The 18,227-nt window shown below is 35.7% G+C and overlaps 1 protein-coding gene across 3 annotated transcripts in view; it reads right to left on the bottom strand.

Annotated features, from left to right (window-relative positions):
- CSMD3 (CUB and Sushi multiple domains 3) overlaps positions 1 to 18,227 on the bottom strand; it is a 592,443-nt gene that overhangs the window by 97,851 nt on the left and 476,365 nt on the right. For all 3 annotated transcript variants that reach the window (XM_071421704.1, XM_071421705.1, XM_071421706.1), the window contains 7 exons: positions 17,901 to 17,996; positions 16,827 to 17,030; positions 12,395 to 12,519; positions 9,998 to 10,094; positions 8,935 to 9,039; positions 3,931 to 4,049; positions 1,845 to 1,914 (listed from right to left, as the gene is read on the bottom strand). In XM_071421704.1, the coding sequence (XP_071277805.1) occupies positions 1,845 to 1,914; positions 3,931 to 4,049; positions 8,935 to 9,039; positions 9,998 to 10,094; positions 12,395 to 12,519; positions 16,827 to 17,030; positions 17,901 to 17,996 (816 nt within the window). The remainder of the gene's footprint in view (positions 1 to 1,844; positions 1,915 to 3,930; positions 4,050 to 8,934; positions 9,040 to 9,997; positions 10,095 to 12,394; positions 12,520 to 16,826; positions 17,031 to 17,900; positions 17,997 to 18,227) is intronic.

The raw sequence follows: 18,227 nt of genomic DNA, 5'->3' as shown, positions 1-18,227 counted from the left end.
CCATTAGACTATGGCACTAAATTGCACATCCAGCCACTTCCTGAACACCCACAGGGATGGTGACTCCACCATATCCCTGGGCAGCCCATTAAGAAATGATCTGAAATTCCTGATCACCTTTCCCATAAAGAAATTCTTCCTTGATGTTGAACCTGAACCCTCCCAGGTGCATCTTGAGGCTCTGTCCCCTCATCCTGACAGTGGCTGCCTGGGAGAAGAGATCAACCCCACCTGGCTACAGCCTCCTTTCAGGGAGCTGTAGAGAGTGACAACATCTCCCTGAACCTCCTTTTTATCCAGGCTAAACACCCCCAGCTCCCTCAGCCACTCCACATAAGACTTGTGCTTCCACCAGCATCATTTCCCTAATGCTTACTCTGCAATTTGTCTACCAGAACTGTCCTTGTGACAGGCAAGCAGCACACGCCAGCTGATAGCAGGGCTGACACAATTGTGCTTGTTTGTAAAGGAGCACCTGAATAATATAAGATAACGTATTATAAAAAGACTTTGTACTATAAGCTATTCAAGAGGCCTTTTAAAAACTGCATTTGTATCCTTTTGTTCTAAAAATGAGATAAACAAACTTAGAAAAGTAAACATATATATACTTCCAGAAATTGAGCTAAATGAATATCTTAATTTTATTTTTGTTTTCAAGCATGACAACAGTAAATAAAATTACTTAGACATCCATATTACATTTAAAGCTGGAAATTATGATAAACAGAATTTTGTTTAGAAGTTTTGTCCAAGTAAAATTTGCTACAGTATTTGAAACACAAGAAAAAATCATTACTTGAAAAAAAAGGAAAAATATATGAAAAAAAGGTCACCAAAATTTTAGCACAGCATCTTTATCTTCAGAATTTACCAAGAGCAGTGCAAGTATAATATCAGACTTCCTAACTATATGCTAATGCATAATGACAAAAACTGAACACTAACTCTTGAAAAAATTCTTACAAATATCTCAATCTTGTTGAATATTTATAAATTCTAAGCTGAGGGAGCTCAGTACCTCACAGGAGGTTTTAACACCCCACAGGATTAAGAACAGGATTATGTGAAGCAGCTCAAGAGGATATACATTAACTGTCTGGAAGAAAAGCAAAGCAAAAAAATCTTTAATGAGATCTACAGCATCCTGCTTTCCATACATTCAAGATTACAAATCCAGATAACATTTATTGTTAGAGAACCCAAACAAAAAGGCATTTATATGCAGTGAAAAAGCTTACAACTAGCAGGAGTTTTACATTCCTCACATTTATTTATCATATAAAAAGAATATATTTAAACACACTTCACAGGTTTCATTTTGGTTTCTGATAGGTTTTCAGTGCTTTTCCCAATAATATTATGGACATATGTATAATTTAACTTGAAAAGTCATGTATCTTCTGAAATTCAGTAGACATGCTTATGTTGAATTCATTAGAGATGAAAATATAATGTTATTCCTATCATCTGCAATTGCCATTACTCTTCTGGGGAAATGAATCCTAAATAAATTAGCTATGTTGGAGAAGTCTCTGGAAGTATCATCCCTGATAATGAATTGATGATATATCTGACTAGAACACATAGAATCACATTATAGAACAATTTGGGTTGAAAGGGACAATGTGTTGTCCTTTTATTGCTTGGACATTTCAGGAAAGATTTGCCAACATTGCTGTTCAGCAGCCTTTGAAAATCTCTAATTTAATTTGACCATTTTCACATTTAATTAAGTTCTTCCAGTTCTCCCAATTCTTTCCACTACATGTGTCTATTATTTTTTAATTTTCTGGTTTCCTTATTCTGGTATATTTAAGAAAAATGATTTAAGCTGAACATACCTAAACATATTGGAATGGGATAATTCCATCTTCTTACTGGTCCAGGCATACAGGTGATATGTGAATGTCCCTAAAATGACACAATATTTTCTAATTCATATTAAAAATATACGATATACAGCACATTAGTATTTCAATAAAAAGAATGTATAATTTAAAACATCATCAAAATGCACAAAAACAAAAAGGTATTATATTTACATTGTACAGTGTGAGTTGTATCATGCCCTCAACAGAGCAGAGAAGACCGTGACTGTTAGCTCACTACATGATGGTGTCTATTAATATTATTTCTTTTACTTACAGACTCCAGCTGAATCATATGCTTGTTTCAGTGTAAACCAAGGGTCTGGAAACTACAGGTCTAACTGAAGCAATGTTTGCATAGTATGGATGCCCATCAGGTGTTGAACATGATGAAACTTTACATAACATATACATTATGTAAGTGGTGACTTTACATTCTAAACTCATCATAGACACACCCTCTGTGTTGTTCATCAGCCTCGTGTAATTATAACTGGCTTCCAGAGAAAGCAAACAAAAATGGAAAATCTTAAGAGAAAACTGTACTTGGGATATCTTCCAAAACCAACTAGTCAGACTGCAAAAGTCAGAAAAACTGTATGATGGGAAGAAACTTTACATGGGTGTTTGCACAGTCTATGCTCTTAAATTCTTTATTTTCTATACTTTTTCTTTCTTTATTTCAGCCTTTACTGTGGCGTATCTGTTCACCTTCACTTATATTTAAGGTAGGAATTAAAGCAAAGAAGCAAAAAATATTTCTCAGGCTGTTTCCAAGAGTGGCCAGTTAAAACCAGGCAACATAAGAAGAAAACTTCAATAGTCATTCTCAGAGTTGCAATCACAGAACATGTGTTTTATCTGTTCTTGAAATGCTAGAACTCTGCTGGCATGACTAGGAATTCTATCTTGAAGGAGAATTGATTGGGATACAGGTCCCAAATTGAAACAGCAATTGAAATCTGGAAGCAGACAGGACTACTTTATTTCGATCACTATACATAAACTAGGCCTTTTTTTTTTGTCAAAGAATATAATTCAGTTTCTATTTTTGATGCAGCACATAGAAACCCTCTATCTAGGTTTTCACAGAATTATGTAAAATAAATATTTGAAATTATTAGCATTTTTAAGACTTCATTTAGTTATTCTGACACCAACACTTTATAGGTGAGACTGATATTAATGGCATTTTGGTCATTCTGGCATATTTTGCTATTTTGCCCCAAAAGTTTCCAAAACTCCATTAGCAGTTCATAATGTGCTGTTATAGGCAGAAATTATTTTCTCCCTATAAGACTTTTCTTTTTTTCAGTGCTTGGGTAATGTAATCATTTTCTGTCCTTTTGGCTCTCAAAGACCTAGATAAAGGAAGACTGTAGAATTAACAAACTCTTTTTGGGGAGTCTTAAGTAAAAACAATACTTGGTTTTGGATCTGATTCTATGGCATAACTGTACAAGTTTTTGATCTTCTTTCCTATAGGCAGACAAGTTCCTACTGGTGATTTACAATCACTACATTTCCCCTGGATATACCTTTTGTTAGTGCAAGGACATTGGAAATTTACTTGGCAAAAATACACCCCTATTTGGTAAACATTTTGGAGAAAAAAACCCTAAGAAATTACTGCAAGAAAACAACTGACGCTATCTGATTTACTAAGAAAAGCAATTATTTCTTTCCCTTTAATTATTCTTAGTTCCCCTCTTTACTTACTTTCTTTTTCCTCCTGTGCATAGAGAAATACTGTTAATTGTTCATCAAGTTATTTTAACTTAATTTTGCCACAGTTGTCCAGCTATAACTATCAAAGAAGCTATCAACAATACATAACAACCTATAATCACTAATGCAGAAGAAGCACAAAGCCATACACTTGTGATGGAATTTTTGGTAGTTTCTAATTCACTATCTGGTAGATAAGAAAACAGTCCTGTAAACTTATCATGTGTACACAATTCCTGAAGAGCTCAGTGTCCATTTTGTACTGACAGGCCCAAACATAACCATGTTAAAGAGCTGAAAGGCACCATTTGAAATAGGAAATTTGGCTCACCTGTAGAGAATAACCCTGGTCACACTGGAAAGACACCACATCTCCAACCATGTATCTGTCTCCAATTTTGATACCGTTACTTGGGGTCTGCGGTTCAGGACAAGAGTCCAAACCTATAGCTGAGAAAAATAGAGACGTTTAGTCATTTTAATGAACATAAAATTGTTTTTTAGATTTGCATAGGACTGTGTACAGTGTACACATAGGCCCATAGTGTTGATAACCTTTTGGTTGCTCTTGGGAAACAGCAGTTGTCTGTGGACAAGTAGCATATTATTTCAGAACTACTGTATATAAGGAGAAAAAAATATTCTTTCCTGAGTAAAGGAAAAGGATTGGTGTGGCAACAAACACCTTCCAACCTGCAGTCTCAGTTCTAAAATCCCACTATCTCCTGGCACAGACTTTTTCATTTCTACCTCCAGTCTTACTTGTAATTACAGCCTTTATCATTCACACTAGGAACACCTCTGCTATGCTTTACCAGCATGTGTTCTAGGGGAGGCTGGCCAACAATACATCAACTGCAAAACACTGGAAGAACAGTGCAAAGTAAAAGTGCTCTCCAGCATTCCATCCTCCACAAGTCTGACTCAACTCCTTCATTCATTTACACACACAGACAGACAGACAGACACACACACAGAACAAACATTTGCATCCGACTTCATCTAATCGGTTATGTTTAAAGAAGTACCTATAGAGCTATAACACTGATATTTTGAATTTCTGATTGCAATGGAAGCTTGTTTGACAAGATGCCACATGTTTTTTTTCATGGTCATCAAAAAGAGAAATTTTTTTTCCTTGCATCTATCCAGGAAGGTCCAGGAAGGTAAGAAAGTATAATCAACTGAGTTGATTTCTTTGCCTAATGTGGGAATTAAAGCCTAGTTGTGAAGTAAGGACTATTACACAACTGGTCATCAGTGCACAGGATAATAGAGAAACATTGTGGAATTCAATTATGGCCACCTACTACCTGAGAACACTATCAAAATCTGCCTGTTTTAAAACTTACTAAAGTAACTGATCACTTCACATAAGATTCTCACTAATAAAATCTACCACCTTAAAAAAGTGCATTTTTATACAATATGAAAGATGAAAGCTAACAAAAATTTTTAGTCTTCAAATTTTATTTTCTGTTCTCCAACTAGAGAAGAGCAAAGAACTTGTTTTGAAAGTGAATGATGGACCTAGATCCACTTTTTACACTTCAGACATCTAGAATGTGATCCAGGAAATGTACAAAGTACAAATGCAAAATAACAAGTGTGCTTGGCTTTCACAGATGATTGCTTATTATCAGATTTGAACAGTTAAACTAAGAATTAGCAGGTTTTAGTTTCCAAAAACTGAACCTTCAGCTGAAGTGCATAACCTAACTCTGTGAACAGTCAGGCCATGCAAAGGCAAATGACTTCATCTAAATGCCTTTCTCAGGCTATCTAAGCAGCCCAAACCACATTCACAGGTATTTATCCTATTGTCTCTCACTTCAACTAACCAAATAATATTTGGGAAAATAATATAGTCTGAATGCCTACAATACCTTTCAAAAACTCAAACAAATTTTGACATCTTCCCAGCTGAGGACTAGTTCAGAGCTTGTGTCTTTGGAGTGTTGTGATATTTATTCAGGTCATAAAAATGTGCTCATAAATATATTAAACTGCAGTCTGTTCATTATTGATTTATTTGTGGTGCATGAATACTTTCTTGAACTACCTTATACTACTCTCAGAGTAAATTGTGTTAAATTATTTAACTTTCATAGCCAATGGTAATAAAAAGAGATTTTAACATAGGCATTCATTGAAAACATACTTTCAGTATCTTCTGCTTTTCAGATAAGAAGAATTGTGTATAAAGAAAAAGAAGCTATTTGATGCTGTCTTGCCCTTCTCCAGCAGCTCCTGTGACGCTCAATACAAAAACCTACCAATGAGATTTTCGATAATACAAAACTTTAGTTAGAGAAAATGAGCAATAAATCAAAAATTTTATAGTGGTGTAAAAATATAAAAACATTATGGAAATGTTTAACAAATCATTCTGTGGCATTCTTTGTTGGAAAAGTTCAGGTGATATAATGCATTTTCAATGCAATATATATATTTGTATTTAAGATGTCCAATGGAATACAGAAAATGAACTTTATGGATAAAATAACAATTTAAGAATTCAAAAGAGAAGTAAAAATATTATAGAAAAAACATTATAGATAAGAACAGTATTCCGTTTCAGAACATGAAAACTTAATTCTTTATGTCAAAGTATCATTTACTTGTGTTAAAATATTTCTTCAACAAATAAAGTTCCTTTTGTTTTCTTTTACTTTCATATTCTCATTTGGATTTTTCAGAAGCTCAAAAGATAATCCCTAGCAGACAGGACAACAAACTACTCAGGAGGGATGAAAAGAGATATTGGAAATGAAACAGAATGAAGCCTTCTTAGAGAAATCTCTTGCTGAAATGAAAAAGTAATCATTTTGGCAAATGGGGCATACTTCCTCTCAGACTTGTGCCTCCTAGAATAGGTGAAATAGACTTGGAAGACACACTAAAAATTGGACAAAATCAATCTTTATGGCAAGCTCACTTGATATAAGACTTAATATAAGTTTTCAACTCTGATGTGATTCTGCATGAGAACCATGCCCTAATATTTCAAAGACTGAGACTTTAATTCAGCTGACTCCTCATTATGTCCTTGGCCAGCATGTGCTCCAATGAAATGAAATAAATTTATGAAACACTGACATTAAAATTTGGCCATTACTTTCCATTTACTAACTATCTTTATAAACATAATCACAACTTTTAGAGCAGGAACTGCTGTCTGAGAGTCAGATATGACCAGGACAATTGAAGAGAGCAACTCTGTATCCCCTTCTTTCTAGCGAAATTTCTTCATAAATACAGCAGTTTTTTGAGTTCTGGAATTGCAAGCAAATATTCTATTTGTTGTAGAAAAGTGCAAGAGACAAAAATCCAAAAGATACACAAGCAGAGTTTCTGTTGTCTTTCTTCCTAGCAATGATGACAAAGTGTTGTCCTTTAGCTTAATCTCCCATACCAAATTCATGATTCAGCTCAGTACAGAATTTTCCACAGTCTCTTATTGAAGAACAATTGAACAAAAGATGGGAAAAAAAATCATAAACTTTCACAGGTAATAGAGACTATGTGTTTCTTAGAGAATAATGGAGGAGTAAGAGTCATGGATTCCAGCAGCAAAACAGCTGGAGCCTAGGACTCGAAATCCACACTAAGCAACTAACTATAAGGTTTCAGGACAGCTGACCCCAACTGAACAAATTCCATACCATATGACCCCATGCTCAGCATATAAACTAAGGGGAAAACTGGCTGGGGATGGCTGTTTGTGAACTGTCTGGGTATCAGTCAGTGGGTGGTGAACAACTGCATTGTGCATCATCTGTTTTCGTATATTTTATTTCAATATTTTTATTTGTTTTATTTGCATATCATTATTATTTCCCCTTCCTTTTCTGTTCTATTAAACCATTTTTATGTCAGCCCACAAATTTGACTTTTTTTCCAAATCTGTTCCCCATCCTACTTGGAGAGGGAAGTGAGCAAGCAGCTTTATGTGGTTAGTTGCTGTCTGGATTAAACCACAAGAGACTGAATGATGTTTTAATCACATATCTCTATCACTTACACAAGAAAAGTAAATTAATCATTTATCTTGCAAAGCAGTATATTTCACTGAGCTACTGGTTAATTGGCTATCTACTGAGAGACATCAGTATTATTTCCTGAATAAATAATTTTCTGTGAATGTACACACAGAAAATATTGCTTTTGTTCAGATTCATACATACATCCCTGTATAAATCCATACACACATATTTGGTTATTGTTCTTGACATGGACCAACACTTTAAGTAGTGTACCGTTAATCTTTTCCTTTTTTAAAGGTGGAAGTTGTACATGGGCAGTACATATTACACATATTATTTGGACATGTGGGAATACAAAGGTGCCTTTTCAATTTCACTGGATTCAGTCTAATTTTATTTCATTTTCATAACTTCCTGATGTTTTTTCTCATCTGAAATTGTAAGCGGCTGAGAGACTATCTGCATTTCAAGGAAATGGCAGGATAATTCTACCTATAATTAATGTTTAGTTATAGACAAGCAATCAGGCTGTAATTTTGCTAGGCTGTGTTCTCCAACTGGCTAATCAGACAACCAGAGCATGGGATTTGCATATGGTAAAACTGACAAGAAATAACTGTGACACAATTATGCAGATCAGACACCAGAACCAATATAAGCAGAGGGAACCACACAGCTGGTGATTGCCAGAATTCCTGTCAGTCATCTGAGACAAAGTCATTCAGACAGAAAGTATGTTTATAACTACAGCCTTTTCCACTGGAGGTGTACTCAGCAATAATAAAAACCATTTAAAATAATTCAGTGTTCTCACCAACCTGCAGGCATTTCTCACTTAAGATGCACAACTGCTATTTTCAGATTATTCCATCTCTCCTCTTTGCCAAGGGTGACTAGTTGTATCCTACACATACATACTGTACAGTACATATGTTATTGTATTGAGCATAATTTGTAGATTTTGGCAGAGAGTGCTGGGGTGTGGAGCTGCAAGGGTGGCATCTGTGGGAAGAGACCAGGGCTGCACTGGACACAATGGATTAGGATTGCCACATGAACATATCTGCATTTATTTCTGTCTGCTGTAGGTTCAGAAAGTTTTTCAGAGAGCAAAAGGAATTTAAGGATGAAAGCAAGACAAACTAAATTTCACAGTCCTTATAGTACAGTTTTCAGGCCTGAATTTGCTCACTTGGATTTAAATCAGAATTTTAAAAAATGACTTTGAAGTTACAGTATGTAGCTCATTATGTGTAATAGGAATAAATATTCCTTTCTTGTATAGTTTAGGTAGAAGTGATGCCTGGAACCAGCAAGTGCTCGTTATTAATTGAACATTTCTGAATTACCTGTATACTCAAGGTGAAATCCAGCAGCTGAAACACTGATATCAGACTGAAAATTGAGGTACAAATTATTTGATGTGCTGTTTAGAAGTGGAGGTATGGTTGTTCCTGAAAAGAGAATTCAAAATATTATTGAAAAGCACAGAAAGTGACATAAATGTAGACATAAGGGTGTGATGTCTGTGTGTGCATATAAACAGAATTAAGGAGAGAAAAAGAGAAAGAGGGAGGGGGGAGAGGGTGGGAGCAGGAGATAGATCACATAACCAATTCCATAATATTCTGTCATCATGGATGCTATCAAATACCTGTGCCTATAAAAGTTTTATTGCATTCTCAGTGCACCACAATATCAGAGACATGAACAATAGGCAAGGAAAGGCTAATATAAATTTATATTACTTGCTTTTATCTACAAAAGGAGAAATATTCACTAGGGTCTTTTTAAAAGCAAGAGCAAATAGTGTCTCCAGGATGATTCTAAACATAACAGTCACGTTATGTTTATTTATTATGTCAAAATAATATATCAAGCAGCTCTGAAAATATGTTGCTGGACTGTTCTTAGAAATGTGATGGACTATTTATTTGTGTTTAAGCACTAGTCAAGATAATATGGATACCTCTGATCTCTTAGAATACACACGTATTTATTATAATGAAAGAAAATAAAAGATAATAAGGAAAAGTAAAGCAAAAAGAACTGTCTTCTTTGTCTAAAATAAGGATAAAGAATGCATCCTTTTTTCATATACAATAGCAAGAGACATCTATTTTTGAGGTCTGTATTTTTGGACCCAGCTACAAGTCTGAGAAAAGAATTGGATTAAGAGAGGTCTAGTTTGGAAGCCTCTGAGTGTTATTTCATTTCTAACATTTTAAAATTTACAGGTTTATGAAAGTCTGCTAAGTGATGACTGATTAAAACAGAACTAGTATTACCTATTGCTAAGAGAAACAAGCACACATACTATGCTCAAGCATGCTTACACACACAGAAACAGCTGTGCGTTTACAGTAAAGAGTTGAATCTGTGAACCATTTATTGTAAAATCTTCTCAGTCACCTGAATAACTTCCAAGCCTTGGAGCATTGTTGTCAGCACCATCATAAAAGTCTAAGGAATCCCAGTTGTGTTCTGTGGCAAAACTCACCACTTGCACCTATGAAGAAAAATGTGAGGCAAAGAACATAAATTTCTTCCCCTCTTTATTCAAGCTCAAAGATGACTCTAAATTGTAGCCTCTGTTTCTCTCAGTCATGAAAAGTTGTCTTGCTCCCCTTGTCAAAGAGAATGGAAAATCATCATTAAGTGAATAAAATGGCAACTATTTTTTGTTTGATTGCCAATTCAAACTATGAATCCTGTAACCTTTAGTGACAACCACATATTACCTCTGTCAAGAGTCACATAGCCATGAAAATCAGATGGGTATAGAATATGCTTCTCTTTTTTGGAGGACATTGAGGAGAAGATGAAACATGGTATTTTCAATACATGAAGGTTTTTTCTCTCTATTTTCTCTAAACTAGTCCCACAGGGATGCACGATGCTTCATCTATTTTGCCATTTTAAATTCTGCCTCCAGGTAAGAGAAAACCGCTGTGTTTGATTACCTTCATCACCAACTCATCTCCTGAGGAGGGGCAGTCACTAGCATGCTACGAACAAAAGGCAGAATAGTCACTTCCTTTCTTCCAGAGGGGAAAATATTCTTCCACTCATATGGAGATGCAAAGTGGTAAGGAGATAAACTGCAAGCAGGAGGCCATACCTGTTCTCATATAGTGAAATCACACCTTACAAAGTAGAGAAATATCAGATTCTTGTTCCTGATTAGTAGGGGAGAGTTTCTGGCGTTAGCCTTCTGTTTGTTTTAACTGTTTACTGAAAAGCTTTAAAAGAGACAGAGGCATGATGAAATCCCAACCACCCTCAAAAAGGGGTGCCTTAGTCATTAAGTTAGAGAATAATACTTCTTTTGCCTCAATTTTTTCCCCCCAGAATGAAATAATTGCAACAGAAGAAATAAACACTAGTTCCAGTAAAATAAATCATGAAGCCATTTTTCTATGTGAAATAGATGACTTGGACCTTGTTCTACATGAAATAAATGTTCAGTTTGGCTATCTATTTCTTGGATGGGGGCCTCAAATACTGCACCTATTTTTGTAGGAATTGGTCAGATACAATAGTAAACAGATTTCTTTTTCTTAAGTGAAGCAGTGAAGAGGCCCTCACTGTTAGCATGCTTCAGATACTTTGAGACAGTAAATATATCTTTTTGTTTATTACAACTCTGAGGCAAAAGAATATCATGAAGAGTAAACACCTAAATTGAAATCAAAGTTATTAATTTAATAACCTCATTAATGATTCTGAAAAATGCAGCCTGTGATAAGAGATAAGCACTTTCAAAAAGCAACAGTGGTGGCCTAAGTCAGGAGGACAGTTACTGCCTAATTTAAATCCTCTGAACTATCTTCCTAGTATAAGAAATACACAGAACAAAGTATCCTGTCAGCTGTCCTAGTCAACTCTTTAAATCAAGTAGTGTTTCTCAAAATCAATCTCAAAGCTGATTTAGGCTGTTGAATATTATTGAAAACTTTGTAATGAAACTTGAAAAAAGCTTTAAAGCACTGTGAAGAGTTTTTCATATTTTCTTTATTAAGTCTTTACCTACATAAACTGAGCTCTTTATTCATTTTCTACAGCAGTTATATTTTGAACTAGGATAGACATAGAAAACTTTTTACCATGATTTCTTGATGTGCATTTTGCTAGGAATTTGTTCAGATGATGCTTAGAAGTTCTAATTTATTAAATTCAACTTCCGGTCCAATAACCAGATTTCTGTCAGTTTCTTTAGTGAACTCTAGAGATAGACATGACTAAGCTTAATGGATGCTTTCCTACTGTGTGTTCTATGAGGTTCTTAATCTATGTAAGTTAGCAACAACTCTGAAACTATTTAAAAGAATAAATTCCCATCTCACATTGAAACATAATGAAGCATCTTTACATCACAGTGAACTTCCATAAACATAGAGTAAATAGCAGAGTTTCTAGGATAACATATATAATATAACTTGTCCTTGAAAGCAACTCACTTAATTTCACTGTGCAAAAGGAGACATATAAATCTGGGGAGAGCAAAAAAGAATTCCTAGGAAGGCTCTCTATTTCCCTTGGCTTATAAGGAGTCACTGATTTATTGAAATACATTTGGAAGTTATGGTGATATTCTTCTAAGTAAAAGGCTACAAGTGCATATTTTAAGATTTTTAAGAATCCCATAACTTTCAATCACTGCATAATTAAAAAGATGTGCAGTAAAGTCAATTTTCAGAATCACTAATGAGCTAGAAATATTGTACAGATAGATGATCTTTTCATCTTTTGCATAAGGAAAAACAGTTCTAAATATGATGGTAGCAAGCAAATAGCAAGTAAACTTACTTGAATCCCAGCTCCCTCTGGTACTGTGATCTTCCACACACAATTCAGATTGTTGTCATAAGGCTCAGGATAACCAGGAGATAAAATGGTCCCTTTGCGCTTTGTTAAAATACCACCACAGGGCACTGAAAGGAAATGCATAAGGGAAGAAAAGAAGTATAAAGCTTAGAATGAGAAGACTTATTATAAAAGCTTGTACTATGGCTGGAAACATATTAAATTGATGCTACATTAAAAAATACCTATATGCCTCAGGAAAATAAAATTTTATATCTCAAAACTCTTCCTTTATCTGACCAAAAAAGGAGTAGAAGAAAATTAGAATTATGTCAGTTTCCTACCTGACAGAATCATTCTAATATTCCCCTTGTTTATTTGACCTTTACAGAGTGAAATCCATTCTATTATCTCCTGGTAATCTTACAAAAATAAAGCATTTTTTAAGGCTTAGGTTGACGTATGAAAAACTCATACTTTGTATTGTATTGTATAACTATAAAGTATTGTATAACTATAAAAGATAAAAAGTGTCACAAAAAAGATAGCATTGTTTCTTCTTTCTTTCTAATATTTTTTCATTCATTCTTTCTAATATTGCTCCTCTAAATAATTAATAACACCAGTCTCAACTCCTTGACTGTTGTGTGCTTGTGTGAGTTATTTCATCACAGTCTGTGCATCTACTGCATCAGTAAAGAATTTACAAGATCCTTGCAAGACTACATTCATCACATCTGTTCATGGATTAATAAAAGCGTTATGCATGAAACAGGACAGACACATTAAGTACCATCAAGTTTCTCTTTTGAATGTTCAACTTGAATACATCTTGTCTATATCATTAGAGGCTCTAACAGAGACAAATAATATTACATTTTAATCTGCATATGGATATTCTGTTGGTATTTTTGAAGTTGAAGGAAAAGATTGATGAGATGGTTTATCAAGTCCATTAAAAGCTAATGCACCACTTCTATGCAACATCACTAAGTGTCGTGGTTTGAGAGGAAGTGGGTTTTCTGGGATGCTGTGGTCACAACAATGGGTGTTCAGATTTGAATATTGGCACCTGGTGTGGCCAGTGGGGACATTGGATACACCTCTGAGAACACAGGGGTTAAAAGCAGAGCACTCCCGGGGGAAGCCCTCTTGGTTTCTGTGAGGGAAGCAAGTCAGGCCTCCCCCGGCCCAGCTGCTGGCTGGGCAGGGGAGGGGAAAAGCCATGAGGCCGGGAGAGGTAGGCCTGACCCCGGGGGTGGAAGGGTGGAAGAGAGAGAAGCACCAGGAGGCATCGAGCAGCCCCCGCCAGGAGACAGAGAGGGAGAGAGAGAGAGAGAGCCTGTGCCGCCTTGAAATTTGATATCATGTCCTGGCAGCACAGCCCGGCTTGCGGCTTGCGGAGAAGAGAGAGGGGCAGCAAGACGGTGCCACTTGTGGGACTCTGCGGGTGGGCAGACCCCAAATTTTTAACCCTTTTTTGGACAATGAAAACTTTACAGAACATTAACCTTTCCTAAAAGAGAGATAGAGTGGAAGATGAAGAAGGAAATGGGCAAGTGTGATGAAGGTCTGGGCAAGTGAAAGATGTCAGGAGAGAAGAATCTTAGGTAAGGGATGGTGGAGTGGTTTTAACTGGACTCTTCTTTTATAGCCATGGACAGAACCATGTTTCCTGTGACACAGAGACTGCATCCAGGGGGAGGCAATGACTCAGAGCCAAGAGGGTTCAGTGTTGGTACCCCTCGGCCCAAGGGGATGAAATTTGGGGGGGACAGGTGTCCCAAAAGTGAGACTGCGCTCTTTTTGGAACAGGACAAAGCATCCTTAAAAGATGACCCTAGGAGCAGCTCTGGTCCATGTGCAGTGGTGAGAGCACTGGACATGAAAGGAAGAGGTCACGATGGCAGATGTTCTCCAGGCAGTGCCACAAGTGACATGAAAACACACAAGGTTTCAACGTTGTTTCCAGAGGAAGCCTATGGCACAAGAAGGACTCCTCTCCTCTTAATGAACTGAGGATTGGTTGTCGGAAGGGTGGTGCTGGACCGAGAGTTGAAATTTGGGGGATAGACATATTGGAAATTTGGTGGGGGGAGGAGGAAATGTATTTGTAAGGTTTTAATTTTTCCTGTGTGTTCCTTTTTACATATAGTTGTGGTGTAGTTAATAAAGTTTTCTTTTCTTTATTTCTAAGTGGGGGCCTGCTTTGCTTATTCCTGGTCACATCTCACGGCAGAAACCAGGGAGAGTGTATTTTCATGGGGGCACTGGCATTGCGCCAGCATCAAACCATGACACAAAGTACTGAAGGGACTTCAGGAGCTGCAAATATGAGGATTTAGAAAATAGATAGAATGAAACTTATCTTAATAATAAGTATTGTAGCTACATGTTGCGTGGCATAAAATTAATTGAATCTGTTTGGAACTACATGGATAAATTAAAAGCTATTGCCACTGAAAGTCTTTACACAATTACTCATAAAAGGATGACCAAATGGAATGGTTGATGCCAGGCTGCACCTTGAGTGTTGTGTTAATTTTTGAGCCCCGTACTACAAGAATGACCTTGAAGTGCTGCAGTAAGTCCAAAAAGAGGCAACAAAGCTGGCAGAGGCTCTAGAGAGTACAACATCAGAGTGGCTGAGGGAGCTGGGGCTGTTCAGCCTGGGGTAAAGAAGGCTCAGGGAGATCTTATCACTCTACAATCTGAAAGGAGGTTGTAGCCAGGTGGGAGTTGGGCTCTCCTCCCATGCAAGTAAGGCAAGGACATTGTCTCAGTCTGTGCCAGGGGAGGTTCAGATTGGACAGCAGGTGAAGTTCTTCACAGGAGGGGTGGTTAAGCATTAAAATGTGCTTCCCAGGGAAGTGGTGGAGTCATCATCCCTGTAAGTGTCCAAGAAAAGAGTGGACGTGGCACTTTGTGCTGTGCTGTAGATGATATGGTGAGGTTTGATCAAAGGTTGAACTCGATGATCTTGGATGTCTTTTCTGACCCTAATGATTCTATGATTCAATGATTATATGTCTTATATCTGAATATGTAATATTAAAACACTCACTAGAATTAAGGCAATTTAATATGGTCACGTCTACCCCTTCAATTATTAAACTGGTTTAGTTTAATCTCATAGGTGTTTTATCACCTTTATTGACACAGGAATTTTCACACAGAAGGTAGACTGTAACTGTTCCTCAACTGAGCTTGTCTAGACACAGATAGCTTTCTCTTCATAGACTAAATAATGTATTAAAATAGCAATAATGCATTGTAATAGATGTCCAAAAGAATGATTTCAACACTTAGTCAAGTCGTTATAACTGAAAAAAACCAAAGGGAATGTAATTCAAGGGGAAAAGTAGTCCAATTCTACTGATTAAACTGTAATCTATGAAACTAAAAAAGATAGAGCTATATACTTCACCTTCTTATTGATATAGAAATTGTGGTTCTGTTGCTATGCCTGAAACAGTCTAAAGCAACATTATTTGTTTAAAACTTGATTAATCATATTTTATCAATAGTACCCCATTTATACTTAGCCTTGATCTCTATCAGGATTTTGATATTTTGGAGATAATCTTATAATTTACTAAAAACCACTCATACTCTACTGGGCATCATCAGCTGGTTAGCATGGCAGATGAAACATCAGCCTAATGAAAACATGTTCTTTCTTTTCTTTTCATCTACTCACCTAAACCTGTGTTTATGTATTCTGCTGGAGTCAGTACAATAATGCCATTTTTGCAATGGGTTATGATATTTTTTATAAAACCTTCTGTTCCCTATCAGGAAAAGTAAAGTGGGGAATTTCATTACAATTACTAGATTTCCAGTTGGTCCAAGTCAGTTTATAAATATCAATGGATGCATGTTAATTTATGAATTTAAATTTGAGAATTTAATCTCAAAGTGACTAGAACCAGAAAAAGTATGTTTTCTGATCTGAAAAGCTACTGGCGTTTTCCTGACAAGTAACAAAATATTAATGTAAGTATTTCTAAATCTTTAATATAGTAGTGTTCTTCCTAAAAGCTTGCAATATCTTGTTAGACATCTGCAGTGTAAAAGCATCTTAGTCTTGCAAGAAGTCATGGCACAAACTAATATTTCTGATTCTTGATTAAAGAGAGATACTCAGAAGAGGAACTTCCAGGGATGTTAATGTAAGAGAAGCTATCACATTAAATATGGCAGCAGAGCATGTTCATGAAACTTGTGAAAGTTCACAGCAGGGTTACAATAGAAATAGAATAGAAAGGTTAGAATAGAAAGGAGAATAAAACTTAATCTTGAATAAAAAAGGAAGTAAAATAAAGTAAGCAAGAATAAAATACTATACCAATGACAAACAATAAACATATTCAACAGGAGACTAGTCCACACTTTAAGCAGTAATTATTTATATTAATAAGCCTTAGGAACTCACCAATACATGTAGGGAGTGAATCATTCCATTGTGCCAATGCATTTGGTACTGTATCACATCTAATTGCTGTTGACCCATGGAGGATATAGCCTGGATTGCACTCAAAAAGAACCAGTGAACCAACTGCAAATTCATTTCCAATCCTTTTCCCAAATCTTGGTTCAGGCACAGAGCTACACTGTGTTGCACTTGTTCTTGGAACAGCTGTGAATATACAAAGAATTGTGGATTCTTAATTTTCAATTTGGTGAGGGAATACAGATATTGAATCACAAATATTTAAAATGTCTATAAGAAACTTTCAGCTATTTCCCAGCTGAGAACATTTCCATAATCCCCAAATGAATCTTCACAATAGAGATTGCTCACTTTTGATGTCTGAGTTACTATTTAGGAGAGCATAGCACTGATATCCTTGCCGAGATTGGAAGTAATGCATAAAATCCACATGTAAACCTATCAAAAATGACACTTATAAGAAATACTACCATGAGATACTTAACTAATACAGGGTTTCAAAATAAAATTTTGTGTCAGATATTTACATTTATTCATGTGGTTTTCTAAATGTGTGTTCTGACTGTCAGATGAGGATTTATATATAATGAAAGAGTGAATTGCAATTGCAAGTGTTGGTATATAAAATTTTCCACTTGACCCATAAACAGGCAAATAATGTAAACCAAGAAAAATATCTTAATAACAGTAAGATCATTTTTAATCCACAGGTAATAACATTTACAGCTATTCATATTTAAATTGGGAGATAAAGCAGTTAGAGCATCCAGATGGGTCTAATATTTGTCAATCAGATTAGCAAACAAAAACAGCAGTTTTGTGTAACTCTCTTCTTAAATTTAGAACCCCTCTTATGTTACTTAAGTATTTGATTTCAGCTTTAAAATACAGATAAAAGAATAGTTTCTAACATTTTTCAAAACATGTAGAAATAGTGACAATTTTCTGTAGTTAAAAGGCTATTAGTTTCCTCTTCATTCTCAGTCTGTTCCTCTCTGATGATTTACAAACTATGATGAACAGAATAAATGTACACATTTCCCTAGGTTGTCTCACCTTGATAAACAAAATGAAATCCTTTAGCTGTTACTGGTCCAACTGAGGTAAATCTGACTGTGATCTGGTTCCCCGAGCTTAATGGAAGGGATTCGCCTACTCAAACAATGAAAATACAAAGTTATCATAGCCACTTTTTACCAAAGAAAACACCTGTCAACATCTCTGCAGATAGAAATAATACTCTCCAAACCCCATTCTGCTTCAGTAAACTTTGCAAGATATATGCAATTTTAATATTTTTTGTTGAGAGTATTATGTCATTCTAGGAAAGGGGAGTTAAAACTCATCTTAGTTACTAAGAATATTTGTTGCTTTTTTCCTTTA

The sequence above is a fragment of the Agelaius tricolor genome, unplaced genomic scaffold, assembly GCF_023055355.1.
Source record: "Agelaius tricolor isolate 1412-34295 unplaced genomic scaffold, bAgeTri1.0.p SCAF_2, whole genome shotgun sequence".
NCBI lineage: Eukaryota > Metazoa > Chordata > Aves > Passeriformes > Icteridae > Agelaius > Agelaius tricolor.
This window is presented reverse-complemented; position numbering and strand designations above follow the sequence as displayed.